At 42.7% G+C, this 19,143-nt stretch overlaps 1 protein-coding gene across 1 annotated transcript in view; it reads left to right on the forward strand.

Moving 5' to 3' along the window:
• CTTNBP2NL (CTTNBP2 N-terminal like) overlaps positions 1 to 18,543 on the forward strand; it is a 96,498-nt gene extending 77,955 nt beyond the window's left edge. Inside the window, exons 3-5 of the mRNA XM_069761729.1 lie at positions 5,317 to 5,550; positions 14,457 to 14,564; positions 16,933 to 18,543. Coding sequence (XP_069617830.1) covers positions 5,317 to 5,550; positions 14,457 to 14,564; positions 16,933 to 18,396 — 1,806 coding nt within the window. The 3' untranslated portion in view covers positions 18,397 to 18,543. The remainder of the gene's footprint in view (positions 1 to 5,316; positions 5,551 to 14,456; positions 14,565 to 16,932) is intronic.
• The last annotated feature ends 600 nt before the right edge of the window (positions 18,544 to 19,143 follow it).

The raw sequence follows: 19,143 nt of genomic DNA on the forward strand, positions 1-19,143 counted from the left end.
GAGAGATGGCACACCCAGGAGTCAAGACTGGCACACAAGCAGAAAGGGCAATATTAATCTCCCACTGATTTGATTTTTTTTTTTCCAGGGAGACTTTAGAAAAAAAAAATAATAAAAAAAAATGATTTTTTCAGGAAGAATTTAGAAACCAAATAAAACAAAAAATAGGCTTTCTATGGCCCACTGAGTGAGAGATGACGCACACAGGAGTCAGGAGTGGCACACAAGCCCAGAGGCCAATATTTATCTCCCACTGATTGATTTATTGATTTTTTCAGGTAGAATTTAGAACCCAAATCAACCAAAAAAATAAATAGGCTTTCTATGGCCCACTATTTGTGAGAGAGATGGCACGCTCAGGACTGGCACACAAGCCCAAAGGCCAATATTAATCTCCCTTTTTTTTCAGGGAGAATTTATAAAACCAAAAAAAAATAAATAAATAGGCTTTCTATGGCCCACTATTTGTGAGAGAGATGGCACGCTCAGGACTGGCACACAAGCCCAGAGGCCAATATTAATCTCCCACTTTTTTTTTTTTCCAGGGAAAATTTATAAACCCAATAAAAAAATAATAAATAGGCTTTCTATGGCCCACTATCTGAGAGAGAGAGATGGCACGCTTAGGACTGGCACACAAGCCCAAAGGCCAATATTAATCTCCCTTTTTTTTTTCAGGGAGAATTTATAAAACCAAAAAAAAATAAATAAATAGGCTTTCTATGGCCCACTATTTGTGAGAGAGATGGCACTCTCAGGACTGGCACACAAGCCCAGAGGCCAATATTAATCTCCCACTTTTTTTTTTTTTTTTTTGGTTCCAGGGAAAATTTATAAACCCAATAAAAAAAATAATAAATAGGCTTTCTATGGCCCACTATCTGAGAGAGAGAGATGGCACGCTTAGGACTGGCACACAAGCCCAAAGGCCAATATTAATCTCCCACTGATTGATTTATTGATTTTTTCAGGTAGAATTTAGAACCCAAATAAAGCAAAAAAAAAAAAATAGGTTTTCTATGGCCCACTGAGTGAGTGATGATGCACACAGGAGTCAGGAGTGGCACACAAGCCCTGAGGCCAATATTTTTCTCCCACTGATTGATGTAGTGATTTTTTCAGGTAGATTTTATAACCCAAATCAAGCAAAAAAATAAATAGGCTTTCTATGGCCCACTGAGTGAGAGATGGCACACACAGGGATGGCACTCTAGCAGAAATGTCAATCTTAATCTCCCACAAAAAAAAAAAAAAACAGGGAGTGTCCTTCAATTACTATCTCCCTGCAGTAATCTCAGCCAGGTATGGCAGGCAGCAATAAGGAGTGGACTGATGCACAAATTAAATAAAAAGTGTGGACAAACAAAAAAGATAGCTGTGCAGAAAGGAAGGAACATGAGGATTTGTGCTTTGAAAAAAGCAGTTGGTTTGCACAGCGGCGTACACACAGCAATGCAGCTATCAGGGAGCCTTCTAGGGCAGCCCAATGAGCTACAGCGCTGAGGGAAAAAAAAAAAAAAAAGTAGCTTCCACTGTCCCTGCACACCGAAGGTGGTGTTGGGCAGTGGAAATCGCTACAGCACAAGCGGTTTGGTGGTTAATGGACCCTGCCTAACGCTATCCCTGCTTCTGACGAAGCGGCAGCAACCTCTCCCTAAGCTCAGATCAGCAGCAGTAACATGGCGGTCGGCGGGAACGCCCCTTTATAGCCCCTGTGACGCCGCAGACAGCAAGCCATTCACTGCAATGCCCTTCTCTAAGATGGTGGGGACCAGGACCTATGTCATCACGCTGCCCACACTGCGTTTACCTTCATTGGCTGAGAAATGGCGCTTTTCGCGTCATTGAAATGCGACTTTGGCGCGAAAGTCGCGTACCGCATGGCCGACCCCGCACAGGGGTCAGATCGGGTTTCATGAAACCTGACTTTGCCAAAAGTCGGCGACTTTTGAAAATGAACGACCCGTTTCGCTCAACCCTAATAAGATGTTATCCGACACGCTAGTGTGCTAACAGAGTGTCTTTGACTTGCTTGTTAAATGTGTTTGAGTGTGTTTGGCTGCAGGTCTCGCAACTGTTCAACAGCCATAACGCATGCATGGATTGCCTCTTTGTTAGTCAGTCCCTGTATGTGTTGCTGCTCTCAAATAGCAGCGACACATGCAGGTGCGGGGATTCAAACATATTATTCAAGCACACCAGAGTCACTCAGTTTAGCACCAGATCATGCGCTACGAACTGCGCTAACGCAATGTCACAAAAGGGATCACATAACGCAATGTGACCCCAGCGTTAACACCTTATCTGAGCATGTTCGCTCAACACTGGTTACCATTGCTAGTCGATAGCCCAAGCCTGTTTCACTACACCTAGTTGTATGTGACAAAAAAATTGTGCTCTGTTTGCTTTTTCAGCTTTGTCATAGGGTCATTGTGGTGATTCAGGTTCCAGTACTGTCCACATTTTAATTGCTGTAACCACGGGAGGAATCAATGACAGAATGGGGACTGGGATCTTTGCTCTATCCCGACAATACTGATCCATGCGAAACAAGATGAAAAAGCAACTGCAGTTTTCACCCAGGAAAGCTTCATGTAAAAGTCCCTTTAAATTATTGTGTTGTTAACTAAGTATAAGAGACTATTTGACCCAGTAATCAAATATGTCAGGTATCTTAGGATTGTGTCAGAGCATATGGGTGATGAGCACATTTCGTGATCATTGGTAAAATGGTATAAATAAGAAGCAGGTAGAATGTCAGGCAGTAAAGCTGGCTTTATAGGGCATAAACAACAAACCCACACCCACTGATCTAGCACAATAGGTTCCAAAGGTCCTCACTCAGCATTTGATCAGGGCGGTGACCGGCCAATAAAGAAGAGATTGTATAACACAAGATAAGGGCGTGGTGAAGTGTCACTTTTCAGGTACTGATCTGTGCCACAAGAAAACCTCTGTTTCCCGACTCTGGTATTACTAAAGCTTTGTTTGCTTGGTCATTATGGATCTTGAGTTACCTGAACCGATTAGGTTCTAATTGGTTGTGTAATAATACAGTTATGGTAAAGCACTTTACATAATCCAGGTCTCTTCTGCTCTTCCAGGTGTTGTGCACCTGGACAACTCTGTGTGACAGGTCACCAACAGTATGGCTGCCGTTACACCACCTAGTTGTCATCACACACACCATCACGCCAAGTCCCAGTGCAACCGTGCTGCGCGTCACAAATAATGACCTTATGTAATGTCTCATAACATCACATGGATATACTGTATGCAGCATCCTGAAACTGCAAAAATTCCAATATTGCCGGATACATTCTCATTGTTTTTCGCTGACTGCATATATGACCTTAGAGGTTCTTTGCTGCATTGTCTTACCTACGGCAGCACACATAATAGCTGTGTTGTATCATGGGGCCTCAGAAATGCTAGAGAAGAGGTGCACTCTGGGAAATGCCTTTTAAATCCCATCTATAAATGAGGAGTCTGACGCACGCTGCTGTGTCGACTCTAATTACTCGGCCTCAGACTTAGAGAACACCCCTGGCTTTACTGCCGAGTGATCCCTCACAAATGAAATACAGAATGCATCGCCATTACGTTTCACTTCGTAGTTGTGACAACAAGTTTTACGTGTCTGTTTGGTTTTAAGTTGCCGTCTGGTAACATGAGATTATGGGACAAATTAACAGCAGATCTTCACCACGGATCCACCCAGTCTGGTGTATTATTCCTCTGACTACTGTACAGACTCCATTTCCGTGTGATCATATTACCATACTGGCTGGCAATGCCACATGTTGAATGACTATTACAAGCTGTAGAGAGTTTGGTTTGTTTAAAGTAGGCCTCCATTTCCGAGCACCTTTACAACATTGCACACATTTAATTTGCTGTGTAACTTTTCTTTATTTATTTGGTTTTGAGTTATAAGATTCTTCTCCATTCTCATCTCTAGGGGTACCGTCACACAGTGGCATTTTGATCGCTACGACGGCACGATTTGTGACGTTCCAGCGATATATCCGTGACGTTCCAGCGATCTCGCTGTGTCTGACACGCTCCTGCGATCAGGGACCCCGCTGAGAATCGTACGTTGTAGCAGATCGTTTGAAACTTTCTTTCGTCGTCTAGTGTCCCGCTGTGGCGGCATGATCGCATGGTGTAACAAAGGTGTGCACGATATTGTATACGATGTGCGCATAGTAACCAACGGCTTCTACATCGCACATACGTCATGAAATTATCGCTCCAGCGTCGTACATTGCAAAGTGTGACAGCAGTCTACGACGCTGGAGCGATATTGTTACGATGCTGGAGCGTCACGGATCGTGCCGTCGTAGCGATCAAAATGCCACTGTGTGGCGGTACCCTAAGGCAAAGTTCATTAAAGTGCTGGTTTCCTTTTGATAAAAGAAGTACATTGTGGGTGCTTGGATGTCCTCGTCCACTTTAGAGCTAAACCCAGAGTAAAATGCAGATAAGCTGATACTGTTCCCATAGACCATTGGTAGGATTTGGAAGGTAATTATATGTATAAGAAGATAATGACCTCATGTAACACCATATTTTATGTCCACTGAAGCCGGCCATGCACATTAGAAGGCTGTGTGCCAAACGATGCGTTGGCCAACTCTCCCGTGTAGAGGAGTTCTCACTCAGATGAGCTCTCCTGTGTTCTGTCTGAGAAAGCTGCTGCCAGACATCTCTGCCAGTGGCTTATCTCTTGGATAACAAAGTCCTAAATGGGACATGCCAGATTCACATCTCCCCCTGAAAGTCAGTAGGCTGGCCCCCCCAAACACATTAGGGTCGGCAGGTTTAGCAGTCTAGTGAGAATGACGCAGTCAGACCTCTTACACAAACAATCGCTGATCAACAATCTATAAAAAGTCAACTAGTGAGCATTTAAAGATCTTTTTAAGGCATGTGCAAAAAATGTTTCCACCTGATTCCACCTGAAAAGCGCTGCCAAATTGCCACAAAAAATAGCATAATTCACAGCAATGTAAAAACTACATTGCTGTGCACCTGTTCAGGTTTTTGCTACATCGGTTAACTGCTCCAGGGTTCAGAAAGATGTCTAAAATAAGTCACTTGCTTCCAAACCAAGCCGTCCGCTTTTAACAGATGAAAATACAGGAAAAAGACGATTACTTCAGAGCACATTGAGTATTTATAGCTTGGTGATATGGAACAGTAGGGACACCGTGCTACCATACACATTATGGATAGGAATATGTTTCAATATTTAATATTATTTTGTATTTTCTTTTCTTAATTCGTCTATTTTGTGTCTCTCTGATTTTCCAGGCACAGCATAAAGACCGATTCATAGAGGAACGCTATGGCAAATACAACATCAGCGACCCGCTGCTTGCCCTACAGAGGGATTATGAGATCCTTAAGGAAGATAATCATGGGCAAAAACCACCGCCTGTTTGTTCCAATCCCTTGTACGTCTTGACCGAAGTGATGAAACAATGCAAGACTATGCAGGAGCGGATGCTGTCTCAGTTGGCTGCGGCTGAGAGCAGACACAGAAAGGTGACGCTTTGATATATGATGGCATTATCGCTTTTCCACTTGGGTGTCCCGGATGTTCCTTTAGCACTTTCTGATCTGTATATTCAGCAAGAAAAGTTTCCTTTAGGAGCTGGATGAGCTCTGATGTGTGCAGATCTACCAGAGGCGTTATGTTTGAGGGTTGAGTTCAACAATGAAGCCTCTTGTAAAGCCTTCAAATCCCAGCCTGGTGTATCTGTCTGAGCCTTGTCAGCTGGATGGAATGTTGAGAACTCTGTGATGTCACCTCCTCAGCTTTGTTTTCCCAAGGCCTGTGTCTTTCTAAAAGGCTATCTTCAAATGTCAGAATCATTTAATCTCCAGCAAACTGCCAGGTTTCCCCCTTGTAATTTACCAAAAAAGAGCAAAACTAATTCCAATGTGCATTGTAAACACTCTAATTTGAGCCTTCACAGCTAAAAATCTGAGAAAATCCCATTAGTTGTCTTATACATGTTTTGACCTGAACTCGTTTTCCCATTCTTGTTCATTATTCATCAGGAGGCTTTTTAGAAGGTAACGGTGAGTTCACGGTGAACTGGTGGTAGCTATGTGAGGTTTCCAGATTTTACAACAAGTGAAGACATACTAAAATTGTTTGATGTACTGTATATATTCACACTTACCACAAAAAGAGAATGGCCATGTGAGGGCTTATTTTTTGCTGGACGAACTGTACTTTTGAAAGACATCATTGAGTTTAGCATGTCATGTACTAGAAAACGGGAAAAAAATTCCAAGTGCTGTGAAATTGCAAAAAAAATTGCAATCGCCACACTTTTTTTTTTTTTTTTTTTGTTTGGCTCTTTTGCTAGGTTCACTAAATGCTAAAACTGACCTGCCATTATGATTCTCCAGGTCATTCCGAGTTCATAGACACCAAATATGTGTAGGTTCTTTTTTATCTAAGTGGTAAAAAAAATTTCCAAACTTTGCTAAAAAAAAAAAAAAAAAGTGCCATTTTCCGATACTTGTAGCGTCTCCATTTTTCATGATCTGGAGTCGGGTGTGGGCTTATTTTTTGCGTGCCGAGCTCACGTTTTTAATTATACGATTTTGGTGCAGATATGTTCTTTTGATGGCCTGTTATTGCATTTTAATGCAATGTCGCGGCGACCAAAAAAAGTAATTCTGCCGTTTTTAATTTTTTTTTCTCGATACACCGTTTAGCGATCAGGTTAATCCTTTTTTTTTTTTTTACTAGATGGTGGCCCTATTCTAACGCATCGGGTATTCTAGAATATGCATGTCCACGTAGTATATTGCCCAGCCACGTAGTATATTGCCCAGCCACGTAGTATATTGCCCAGCCACGTAGTATATTGCCCAGCCACGTAGTATATTGCCCAGCCACGTAGTATATTGCCCAGCCACGTAGTATATTGCCCAGTCACGTAGTATATTGCCCAGCGACGTAGTATATTGCCCAGCCACGTAGTATATTGCCCAGCCACGTAGTATATTGCCCAGCCACGTAGTATATTGCCCAGCCACGTAGTATATTGCCCAGCCACGTAGTATAATAATAATAATAATTTTTATTTATATAGCGCCAACATATTCCACAGCGCTTTACAAATTATATTGCACAGCGACGAAGTATACAGCACAGAGTCATGTAGTATACAGACTTAAAATAAAAAAATCAACATATACTCACCCTCTGTTGAAGTCCTGGCCCTGTGTGCGGTGCACACGGCAGCTTCCAGTCCCAGGGTTGGTATGGGCGCAGGACCTGTGATGACATCACGGTCACATGACCGTGAAGTCATGGCAGGTCTTTCTCGCAGGACCTGTGATGACGTCGCGGTCACATGACCGTGACGTCATGGCAAGTCCTTGTCGCATACCATCCTTGCCACCAGGGGAGCGGGAAGCGGGAAAGGCGCTGGAATGTGAGTACATGATGATGATTTTTTTTTTTTTTTTTAATTATTTTTAACATTAGATCTTTTTACTATAGAGGCTGCATAGGCAGCATCAATAGTAAAAAAGTTGGTCACATAGGGTAATAGCAGTGTTAATGGAGTGCGTTACACCGCGGCATAACGCAGTCCATTAGCGCTGCCATTAACCCTGTGTGAGCGCTGACTGGAGGGGAGTACGGAGCGGCCACTGACTGCGGGGAGGAAGGAGCGGCCTTGTTGCCGCCGGACTGCGCCCGTCACTGATTGGTCGTGGGCGTTTTGCCACGACCAATCAGCGACTTGGATTTACATGACAGACAGAGGCTGTGACCAATGAATATCCGTGACAGACAGAAGGACAGACAGAAAGACGGAAGTGACCCTTAGACAATTATATAGTAGATTGATAGATTGGGCAATTCTGAACACAACGACACCAAGTATGTCTATATTTGGGTTTTTTTTAATTGTTTTATTTTGAATGGGACGAAAGGGAGGTGATTTAAACTTTTATACTTTAATTTTTTTCATATTTTTTAAAACATTTTTTTTTACTTTTGCAATGCTTCAATAGTCTCCATGGGAGGCTAGAAGCTGGCACAACTCGATTGCCTCTGCTACATAGGAGCGAAGCTCAGATCGCTCCTATGTAGTATAATTGTTGCATTGCTGTGAGCGCCGACCACAAGGTTGCGCTCATAGCAAACCAGCATCAATAACCATAGTCATGCCGATGCATTGCTGACCCCCGATCACAGAGGGGTCAGAGACAAGCGCATTTCCGGCCGGATGGCCATAAGCGCTAGTTAAATGCTGCTGTCAGCGTTTGACAGCTGCATTTAACTAGTTAATAGCGGCGGGTGAATCGCGATTCCACCCGCCGCTATTGTGGGCACACGTCAGCTGTTGACAACAGCTAACATGTCCCGGCTTTGATTTGGGCTCACCGCCGAAGCCCGCATCAAAACAAGGGATCTGACCTCGGACGTGCTATCCCGTTGGAGGTCAGAAAGGGGTTAATGAATTACATGTATGTATTCAATAATGAATCTGCACCTTATAATTTTAGTATACTTTGTAGTATTGAACATACAGTGGGTACAGAAAGTATTCTGAACCCTTTAAATTGTTAACTCTTTGTTTCATTGCAGCCATTTGGTAAATTCAAAAAGTTCATTTTTTTTCTCATTAATGTACACTCTGCACCCCATCTTGACTGAACAAAACAGAAATGTAGACATTTTTGCAAATTTATTAAAAAAGAAAAACTGAAGTATCACATGGTCATAAGTATTCAGACCCTTTGCTCAGTATTGAGTAGAAGCACCCTTTTGAGCTAGTGCAGCCATGAGTCTTCTTGGGAATGATGCAACAAGTTTTTCACACCTGGATTTGGGGATCCTCTGTCATTATTCCTTGCAGATCCTCTCCAGTTCCGTCAGGTTGGATGCTGAACGATGGTGGACAGCCATTTTCAGGTCTTTCCAGAGAGGCTCAATTGGGTTTAGGTCAGGGCTCTGGCTGGGCCAGTCAAGAATGGTCACAGAGTTGTTCTGAGCCACTTCTTTGTTATTTTAGCTGTGTGCTTATGGTCATTGTCTTGTTGGAAGGTGAACCTTTGGGCAAGTCTGAGGTCCAGAGCACTCTTGAAGAGGCTATCATCCAGAATATCTCTGTCATTGGCCGCATTCATGTTTCCTTCAATGGCAACCAGTCGTCCTATCCCTGCAGCTGAAAAACACCCCCATAGCATTATGCTGCCACCACCATGTTTCACTGTTGGGATTGTATTGGGCAGGTGATGAGCAGTGTCTGGTTTTCTCCACACATACCGCTTATAATTATCACCAAAAAGGTCTATTTTCATCTCATCAGACCAGAGTATCTTATTTCTCATAGTCTGGGAGTCTTTCGGGTGTTTTTTTTTTTTTTTAGCAAACTCTATGCAGGCTTTTTTATGTCTTGCACTGAGGAGAGGCTTTCCGTCGGGCAACTCTGCCATAAAGGTCCGACTGATGGAGGGCTGCAGTGATAGTTGACTTTGTGGAAATTTCTCCAATCTCCCTAGTGTATCTCTGGAGCTCAGCCACAGTGATCTTGGGGTTCTGCAACTCCCTTCTGATCGGTCTCCCTCTTACCAATCTTTCTCCTCTCCAATCCATCTTGAATGCGGCAGCCAGGGTCATATTTCTGTCCAGCCGCTTCACCGATGCCTCCATCTTGTGCCAGTCATTACACTGGCTACCCATTCGCTACAGGGTCCAGTTTAAACTCATCTCTCTCACCCACAAACCTCTCCACAGTTCTGCATTGCCTTATATCTCCTCTCTCATATCTATCTATCGCCCTACACGTGCCCTCCGTTCTACAAGACTAACATCCCCCGTTATCCGAACCTCACACCTCCGTCTCCAAGACTTCTCTCGTGCTGCGCCAGCTCTCTGAAATGCGCTTCCCCAGACAATCAGACTGATACCTAGCCCCGACCTATTCAAGCGTGCTTTGAAAACCCATCTCTTCAAACAAGCCTACCACATCAACTACTCAGTAAAGTAACTTTGCCCTGTTCCCTCCTTCCAAATATTATTCTGAATCTGCACCCTACTATTTTTCTGTCTCCACACCCTCCATGCACATGATAACTGCACTTGATACTTGACTATTGCACTTAAACACACGGGCTGATGACCGGATCATGCAGCTTTATATGAAAATCCCTATTTATTATAATTGCCAGACCTGAAATAACAAGCACTTTTCACCTATTGTGTCCCCCCATTTCCTTGTAGATTGCAAGCTTGCGAGCAGGGACCTCACCCCTAATGTCACTGTTTAAATTGTCTTAACTTGTACTGAATTTATTGTCTGTACATGTCCCCACTTAATTATAAAGTGCTACGGAATATGTTGGCGCTATATAAATAAAAATTATTATTACCTCTCTCACCAAGGCTCTATTCCCACGATTGCTCAGTTTGGCTGGACGGCCAGGTCTAGAAAGACTTCTGGTGGTCCCAAACTTCTTCCATTTAAGGATTATGGAGGCCACTGTGCTCTTAGGAACCTCGAGTACTGAAGAAATTCTGTTGTAACCTTGGCCAAATCTGTGCCTTTACACAATTCTGTCTCTGAGCTCTTTGGCCAGTTCCATTGACCTTGTAATTCTCATTTGGTCTGACATGCACTGTGAGGTCTTATATAGACAGTGTGTGTGCCTTTCCAAATTAAGTCCTATCAGTTTATTTAAACACCGCTGGACTCCAATGAAGGAGTAGAACCATCTCAAGGAGGATCACAAGGAAATGGACAACATGTGACTTAAATATGAGTGTCTGAGCAAAGGGTCTGAATACTTATGACCATGTGGTATTTCAGTTTTTCTTTATTAAATTTGCAAAAATGTCTACATTTCTGGGGTTTTTTTCAGTCAAGATGGGGTGTGGAGTGTACATTAATGTGAAAAAAATGAACTTTTTTTAAATTTCCAAATGGCTGCAATGAAACAAAGTGAAAAATTTAAAGGGGTCTGAATACTTTCCGTACCAACTGTATCTGACAATTTGTATTGCATTCCTGCTAATTTTGGGAAGTACATATTGTCTTCCTTGTCTTATGCATTGTCACTTTCTTCTAGATATCGCGGTTATGCATTTTTATATTCTCTACCATGTTATTGTATTTTGTATATTGTACATCCTGTGAGTGGTTGTAATACACAGGACTACCCAGGGTTTACCAGGGTGAGAAGACTGTGAGCAGTTATGGGCGCCATAGGTTGCATGCTTCATTTAGGGTGCTAACCTCCTCGTATAGGTAGTGTCATCAATAGGCGAGTTCTGATTCTCTACATGTCCAAATACATACATATATAAATACTTGTACATATATACATACATGAATGTGTGTGTATATAATATATATATGTATATAATATACAGTGGGGGAAAAAAAGTATTTAGTCAGTCACCAATTGTGCAAGTTGTCCCACTTAAAAAGATGAGAGAGGCCTGTAATTGACATCATAGGTAGACCACAACTTAGGGCTCCTTCTCACTTGCGTGAAATAAGTCCGAGTCTTGCAGGTTAAAACCCTGCTCTAGCGCCGGCACTCCAGAGCGGAGCGTGCGGCCGCACAGCAATACATGGAGCTGCACGCTCCGCTCTGGAATGCCGGTGCCAGAGCAAGGTTTTAACCTGCGAGACTCGGATGTACTTCTCGCAAGTGAGAAGGAGCCCTAAGCGTCAAAATGAGAAAACAAATCCAGAAAATCACCTTTACTGATTTATCAAGATGTATTTTGCAAATTATGGTGGAAAATAAGTATTTAGTCACCTAAAAATATGCAAGATTCCTTGTTCTCACAGACCTGTAACTTCTTCTTTAAGAGGCTCCTCTGTCCTCCTCTCATTACCTGTAGCAATGGCACCTGTTTGAACTTATCAGTGTAAAAGACACGTGTCCACAACCTCAAACGGTCACACTCCAAACTCCACTATGGTGAAGACCAAAGAGCTGTCGAAAGACACCAGAAACAAAATTGCAGCCCTGCACCAGGCTGGGAATACTAAATCTGCAAAAGGCAAGCAGTTTGGTATGATGAAATGAACTGTGGGAGCAATAATAAGAAAATAGAAGACATACAAGACCACTGATAATCTCCCTCAATCTGGGGCTCCACGCAAGATCTCACCCCATGGGGTGAAAATGATCACAAGAACAGTGAGCGAAAATCCCAGAACCACACAGGGGGACCTAGTGAGTGACCTGCATAGAGCAGGGACCACCGTAACAAAGGCTACCATCAGTAACACACTATGCCGCCAGGGACTCAGATCCTGCAGTGCCAGACGTGTCCCCCTGTTTAAGCCAGCACGTGTCTGGGTCCATATGAAGTTTGCTAGAGAGCATTTGGATTATCCAGAAGAGTATTGGGAGAATGTCATATGGTCTGATGAAACCAAAGTAGAATTGTTTGGTAGAAACAAAACTCGTCGTGTTTGGAGGAGAATGCTGAGTTGCATCGGAAGAACACCATACTTACTGTGAAGCATGGGGGTGGCAACATCATGCTTTGGGGCTGTTTCTCTGCAAAGGGACCAGGATGACTGATCCATGTACATGAAAGAATGAATGTGGCCATGTATTGTGAGATGCAAACCTCCTTCCATCAGCAAGGGCATTGAAGATGAAGCGTGAATGGATCTTTCAGCATGATAATGATCCCAAGCACACCGCTAGGGCAAGGAAGGAGTGACTTCGTAAGAAGCATTTCAAGGTCCGTTGGAGGGAGTTGAAAGTCCTTCTTGCCCAGCGACAGGCCCAAAACATCACTGCTCTAGAGGAAATTTGCATGGAGAAATGGGCCAACATACCACCAACAGTGTGTGCCAACCTTGTGAAGACTTACAGAAAACGTTTGACCTCTGTCATTGCCAACAAAGGATATATAACAAAATATTGTGATTAAGTTTTGTTAATGACCAAATACTTATTTTTCGCCATAATTTGCAAGGTTATAGGATGTTTCTCCCCCTGGGTACATTTCGCCCCTGCACATGACGGACGGGAATTCATGAACCACAAGGGTACAATCATCCAGGGGCGAACTGCTGGGGGCGAAACATTGATGACGGACGGGAATTCATGAACCACAAGTGTACAAACATCTGGGGGCGAACTGCTGGGGGTGAAACATCCAAATCGCAATTTGCGATATAAATCTTACCAAATCAGACAAGGTGATTTTCTGGATTTGTTTTCTTATTTTGACTCTCATAGTTTTGGTCTGCCTATGATGTCAGTTACAGGCCTTTCTCATCTTTTTAAGTGGGAGAACTTGCGCAATTGGTGACTGACTAAATCCCTCACCCCCCCCCCCCCCCCCCCCCCCCCCACTGTATAAGTATTTTTTTTTTATTTTACACTTTTATATTGCGCCATTAATTCCACAGCGCTTTACAAACATTATTGGCACTTTCCCCAATGGGGCTCACAATCTAGATTCCCTATCAGTATGTCTTTGGAATGTGGGAGGAAACCCACGCAAACACGGGGAGAACATACAAACTCTTTGCAGATGTTGTCCTTGGTGGGTTTTGAACCTAGGACCCCAGCGCTGCAAGGATGCAGTGAGCCACCGTGCTGCCCTATATGTATAAACACGCACATACATATACACGCACATATGAAGTTTAATTTTTAATAAGGCATTATTGATAAAGTATATTTTTTTTAGTGGATAGGAGGACTTTGTTTTTTGTTGCACAATACTTTTCACTCCTCTTACAATGGTTCCCCCTTGTGGCCGTCTAACAAGTTGCCAACTTAAAACAATTTTTAAGTCCTCTATTTCCCAAACATGTAGAATTTTGTACTTTGTGTAACCAGATTATTCTAGCAGCCATTAATACAGTGCAACAGGAATAATGGCATTTATTACCTTTTTACAGGAAAACAAAGGTGACCAATATACTTTATAATACAATTTATGTCCTTTGTATAAAGACCCCCATATGCATTTAAACGAACGCCTGCTGAACCTACTGGTACCTGTGCAATCTTCAAATAGTCTGTGTATTGGGGCCTCTCAATTCACTCATAATAATAATAATAATAATAATAATAATAATAATTATTATTATTATTATTATTATTATTATTATTATTATTTCAGATAAAATCCTGAAGATGGGAATACCCCTTTAAGGAACACAGGAGTGTTCAGCTAAGGTTTCCTGTGTATGAGGGAAACTGCTGAGTGACAAATGTCACAAGTTTCCTTCATCTCCCAAGAATTTACGTTAGGTCTGCTTTGCCCCAGTAGCTTGCTGGAACTGTACAGTTACCATGGACTCTAGTGCATGGATCCTATGAATTAAACACTGCCTATGTTTCGCCACAGCTGCTGTAAGATCAAGCGGTAAAGGTAAAGTGTCACTTTATGCATTATCTGACTTGGACCTCTTTATCATCTTCCACAGGTTATCCTAGACTTGGAAGAAGAGCGGCGGAGGCATGCTCAAGATGCAGCGGATGGTGATGATGTGACATACATGCTGGAGAAAGAGCGGGAGCGGCTAGCTCAACAGGTGATCTCTCTTTTAAACCCGACCACTCATGGTTTTGAACAATGGTTACACTTCATAAGATTGAAAAAAAAAAAAAAACGGGTCCATCAAGTCCTCAATATAGATTTTTACCAGGCTGACCCAGAGGAAGGTAAAAATCTCTAAGAGGTGGATGCCAAACACCGCATTTCAGATGAAAGATTTTTCCTGGCTCTATATGAGTCAATAATGTACTAAACTATATGTAACATATATTGCATGCATTTCTGTAAGAATACTTCTTCATTGCTTTTGTGAACTCCAAATTGCTTTACGGCTGAGAATTTGACAGTGGCTCTAATGGTTTAGTTCACATGCTTTATGAAGGGTAAAAGTTATGCAGTAAAGGGGCATTTACACTGCAAGATAATCGTGAACAAGCCTTGATGTGTAAACATGCTGCTGATCACCTGATGAACCAGCAAAACGCTCACTCTTTGGGTGAAATTATGTTTTGTGCAGCAAAAAAGATCATAGGTTTCACTGGTGCATCGTCCTGTTTAGAGGACTCCCACTGACGAGAACTGTTGCAGCCTATGCACACTAAAGGTACCGTCACATTAAGCGACGCTGCAGCGATATAGACAACGATGCCGATCGCTGCAGCGTCGCTGTTTTGTCGTTGTGTGGTCGCTGGAGAGCTGTCACACAGACAGCTCTACAGCGACCAACGATGCCGAAGTCCCCGGGTAACCAGGGTAAACATCGGGTTACTAATCGCAGGGCCGCGCTTAGTAACCCGATATTTACCCTGGTTACCATTGTAAATGTAAAAAAAACCAAACACTACATACTTACATTCCGGTGTCTGTCACGTTCCCCGGCGTTCTGCTTCCCTGCACTGAATAAGCGCCGGCCATAAAGCAGAGCGGTGATGTCACCGCTGTGCTCTGCTTTACGGCCAGCCGGCGCTGACACAGTGCAGGGAAGCAGAACGCCGGGGGACGCGACAGACACCGGAATGTAAGTATGTAGTGTTTGTTTGTTTTTTTTTACATTTACAATGGTAACCAGGGTAAATATCGGGTTACTAAGCGCGGCCCTGCGCTTAGTAACCCGATGTTTACCCTGGTTACCAGTGAAGACATCGCTGAATCGGCGTCACACATGCCGATACAGCTATGTCAGCGCGTGATTCAGCGACGAAATAAAGTTCTGGCCTTCTAGCTCCGACCAACGATGTCACAGCAGGATCCTGATCGCTGCTGCGTGTCAAACACAACGATATCGCTATCCAGGATGCTGCAACGTCACGGATCACTATCGTTATCGTTCTAAAGTCGCTCAGTGTGAAGGTACCTTAAGCGATGTAGTATAGATAGCTTGGGGCGTGTCGTTTGCTTTGGTCTTTCTGTGTAAATAGGCAGTTAAACAACTGCCAATTGGTAAAATATACCATTTGGCGGTCGTATCATGCCACCAATCAGTCCATGTAAGTAGATCTTTCTGCGACTGCAGTAGAATTGCCTAGAAATCTTTTATACCTTTGTGGGACACTTTGGTTGTTTTTGACACCTATGATGTAAACTAAGGAGCACACACCATTTGATGTTAATGAACTACAGCATGGACTTGATTGTACATTTCTTACAGAATAGATTTTGTGCTATTTATACATTTTATGGTGAAGTTCATGTTTAAATAACCATTAGATTCATAATAATTACATATTATGAGCACTGGCTGCTACTGCAATTCGTATTTCATGTCACTGCAGAAAAGTCTTGGAACACCACTTTCTTTAATATGGTACAAAGTAAATGACCCTTCAGCCATATTTGGCTTTTTTTTTTTTTTTAGCACATTGTATATATGGGCACAAGTGATGAGCGAGTATACGCGTTACTCGAGTTTTCCGAGCATGCTCGGGTGTTCTCCGAGTATTTTGGGTGTGCTCGTAGATTGTTTGAGTTCCCGCAGCTGCATGATTTGCGGCTGTTAGACAACCTGAACACATGCAGGGATTGCCTGTTTGTTAGGGAATCCCCACATGTATTCAGGCTGTCTAGCATCAGCAAATCATGCAGCTGCGGGGACTCGAACATAATCTTCGAGCACGCCCAAATACTCGGAGAACACTCGAGTAATGAGTACACTCACTCATCACTAATGGGCGCTTTTTATGAATTTTTTTATGTGTAATTTATACAGTGTTTTTGATCATACTCTGCAGTAGCTCATGCCGGTACTTATTTTGAACATGTTTGTACAGCTCTGTTTCTATATCAGTAGGGCTTCCAAAGTAAATTTCAATGTACTGCATCAGAAATGGTCACAAAGCAGAATGTAACTAATGTTTTCTCTTTTTATTTATTTTTTTAATTACTACCATCAACCAATCATTGTCCAGTTGGAGTTTGAAAAATCACAAGTGAAGAAGCTTGAGAAGAAACAGAAGGAACTATCAGCTCAGTTAGAAGAAGAAAAAGCTCGTCACAAAAAAATGTCCTCCGTTCTTTTAAAAGAATGCACAAAAGCGAATAACCGAGCAGCAGAGGAAGGACAGCGGGTGGAAGATGTCAACTTAAAGTTGGAGAAGGCAAGGAGTAAGGTGAGTCATCTTGAGGATGAGATGGCCATCGAGAAGAAACGTAGCTTACAGATGGAAGCTCAGGTGGAAAAGCAGCTTTCAGAATTTGATATTGAACGGGAACAGCTAAGAGCCAAACTCAATCGGGAAGAAAATCGTACCAAAGCTCTGAAGGAGGAGCTGGAGTCCTTGAAGAAACTTGTAAAGGACATGACAGCTGTTTCTGATGTCAAAGAGACCTCTGAAAAGTACATCAAGGAAATTATATCTAGTGTTAGTATCCCAACAGAGAAGCCAGAGGTGTCCTCTGTATGCTGCCAGACCGAAAATGTACAGCAAGATAAGAGTAGCCCTGATGCTTTACCAAAAGCTCATATTTCTTTGTCAACACCTAGTAAAATTCCTCAGCCTTGTTCGAAAGTAAATGGACACTGTGGCACAGCAGCCCAGAGTAATGAACATGCCCTAAAGTTAAATGTTGGGGAGAGCCATAAAGAGAAAGTGACCTGTCATGACAGTTTATCAGAGAACGGAGGTTCACCTGTCCGAGTGGAATCTCCGTTACACATGATCACACCTGTTCCTTCTAGTGGGGCCTCCTCTTCTCCCAGCAGTACTGCAGCCTCTTCGTTAACATCCTCTCCATGCTCCTCTCCAGTTCTCTCAAGACGCTTGATTGGGGCAACTGGTAGTCCTGGTTACCAGTCTCCTTATCAAGCTGGCATCAACCAACGTTTTCATGCTGCCCGCCACAAGTTTCAGTCTCAAGCTGAACATGATCAACATGTTTCTGGACTGCAAAGCCCCCCTTCCAGGGACTTGTCCCCAACCTTGGCAGATAACTCTGCTGCCAAGCAGCTAGCTCGCAACACAGTCACTCAGGTGTTGTCACGTTTTACCAGCCAGCAAACCCCTGGAAAAACTGCACCTCCTAATAGCTCACCCTTTGGTACAGACTATAGGACTCTTGCCAATCCCTCCAGCCAAAAGAGTGATGGGAGCCATTCTCCAAATCCCTTGAAAGTTTCCAGTCCTCTCAGTCCTGTCTCTCCAGGAATAAAATCCCCTACCATATCAAGAGTGGAAAGAGGAAACCCCCCACCTATTCCTCCAAAGAAGCCGGGTCTAGCCCAATCCCCTGCATCCCCTATCCCACCAGCCAAAGCAACAGCCCAGCCCTCATCACTAGCAGCTTCATTGGATGTATCAAGTAACCACTGTTCCAACAATGGCATTATAACAAATGGGAAGGAAATTGAAGTAATGTTACCGTCTGGTAGCTAGTTTTATTACAAAGCTTTTTGGACCTGCTGTCAATTTTGGTAGTTCATACCTGAATAATGTATACAGTCTAGACGATCAAACTTATTTATTTTGCTAGTAGATATTATGGTATATTATATGTATATATATATATATATATATATTTTTTTTTTTTCCTAGTTTTTTTTTTTTTTGGGGGGGGAAGGTTTGTTCAACTTTAAGCCCACATACAAATTTTAGTCTTAATTTTGTAAAAAGAAAAAAAAATCATTTGTTTAGTTAAGAGAATGAGATACAATGGTGACAAATCGTATTTGTGTAACAGCAATCATATTTCCATGAATTTCACATTTTAAACTATGCCTAATAATGTGAAAATTGATGCTTTTGAAGAATCAGATTCTACGTAACCGAATAACAAATGCCAAATTACCTCTTGGCAATCGAGCTTTATTCTCTATGTAGGCTTTTAATTTAATTTTTTTTTAATGGAATATTGTTGATCTAGAGCACTTCTCTAAGTTGGGGCCTCCAGGGTAACGAGTTTTTAAGGGAACTATGATGCTTTACTAATGCTTAGGCGCATGTCAATCGGAAGCTGGACAGGAAACGCTCCTTAGTGCTCAGCCGAGAGCTGCTGTCGGATGGTTCTAAGGGACAAGCTACTGCAGATTTGTATGAATTGTATTGTGAAGTATTTTTAACGACTTCCGCTACCCCGTACCATAATTACTGTATTCACTTTTTATTCAGATTGCATTGGACTGC

This window comes from Ranitomeya imitator, chromosome 3 (genome assembly GCF_032444005.1).
Source record: "Ranitomeya imitator isolate aRanImi1 chromosome 3, aRanImi1.pri, whole genome shotgun sequence".
Lineage (NCBI taxonomy): Eukaryota > Metazoa > Chordata > Amphibia > Anura > Dendrobatidae > Ranitomeya > Ranitomeya imitator.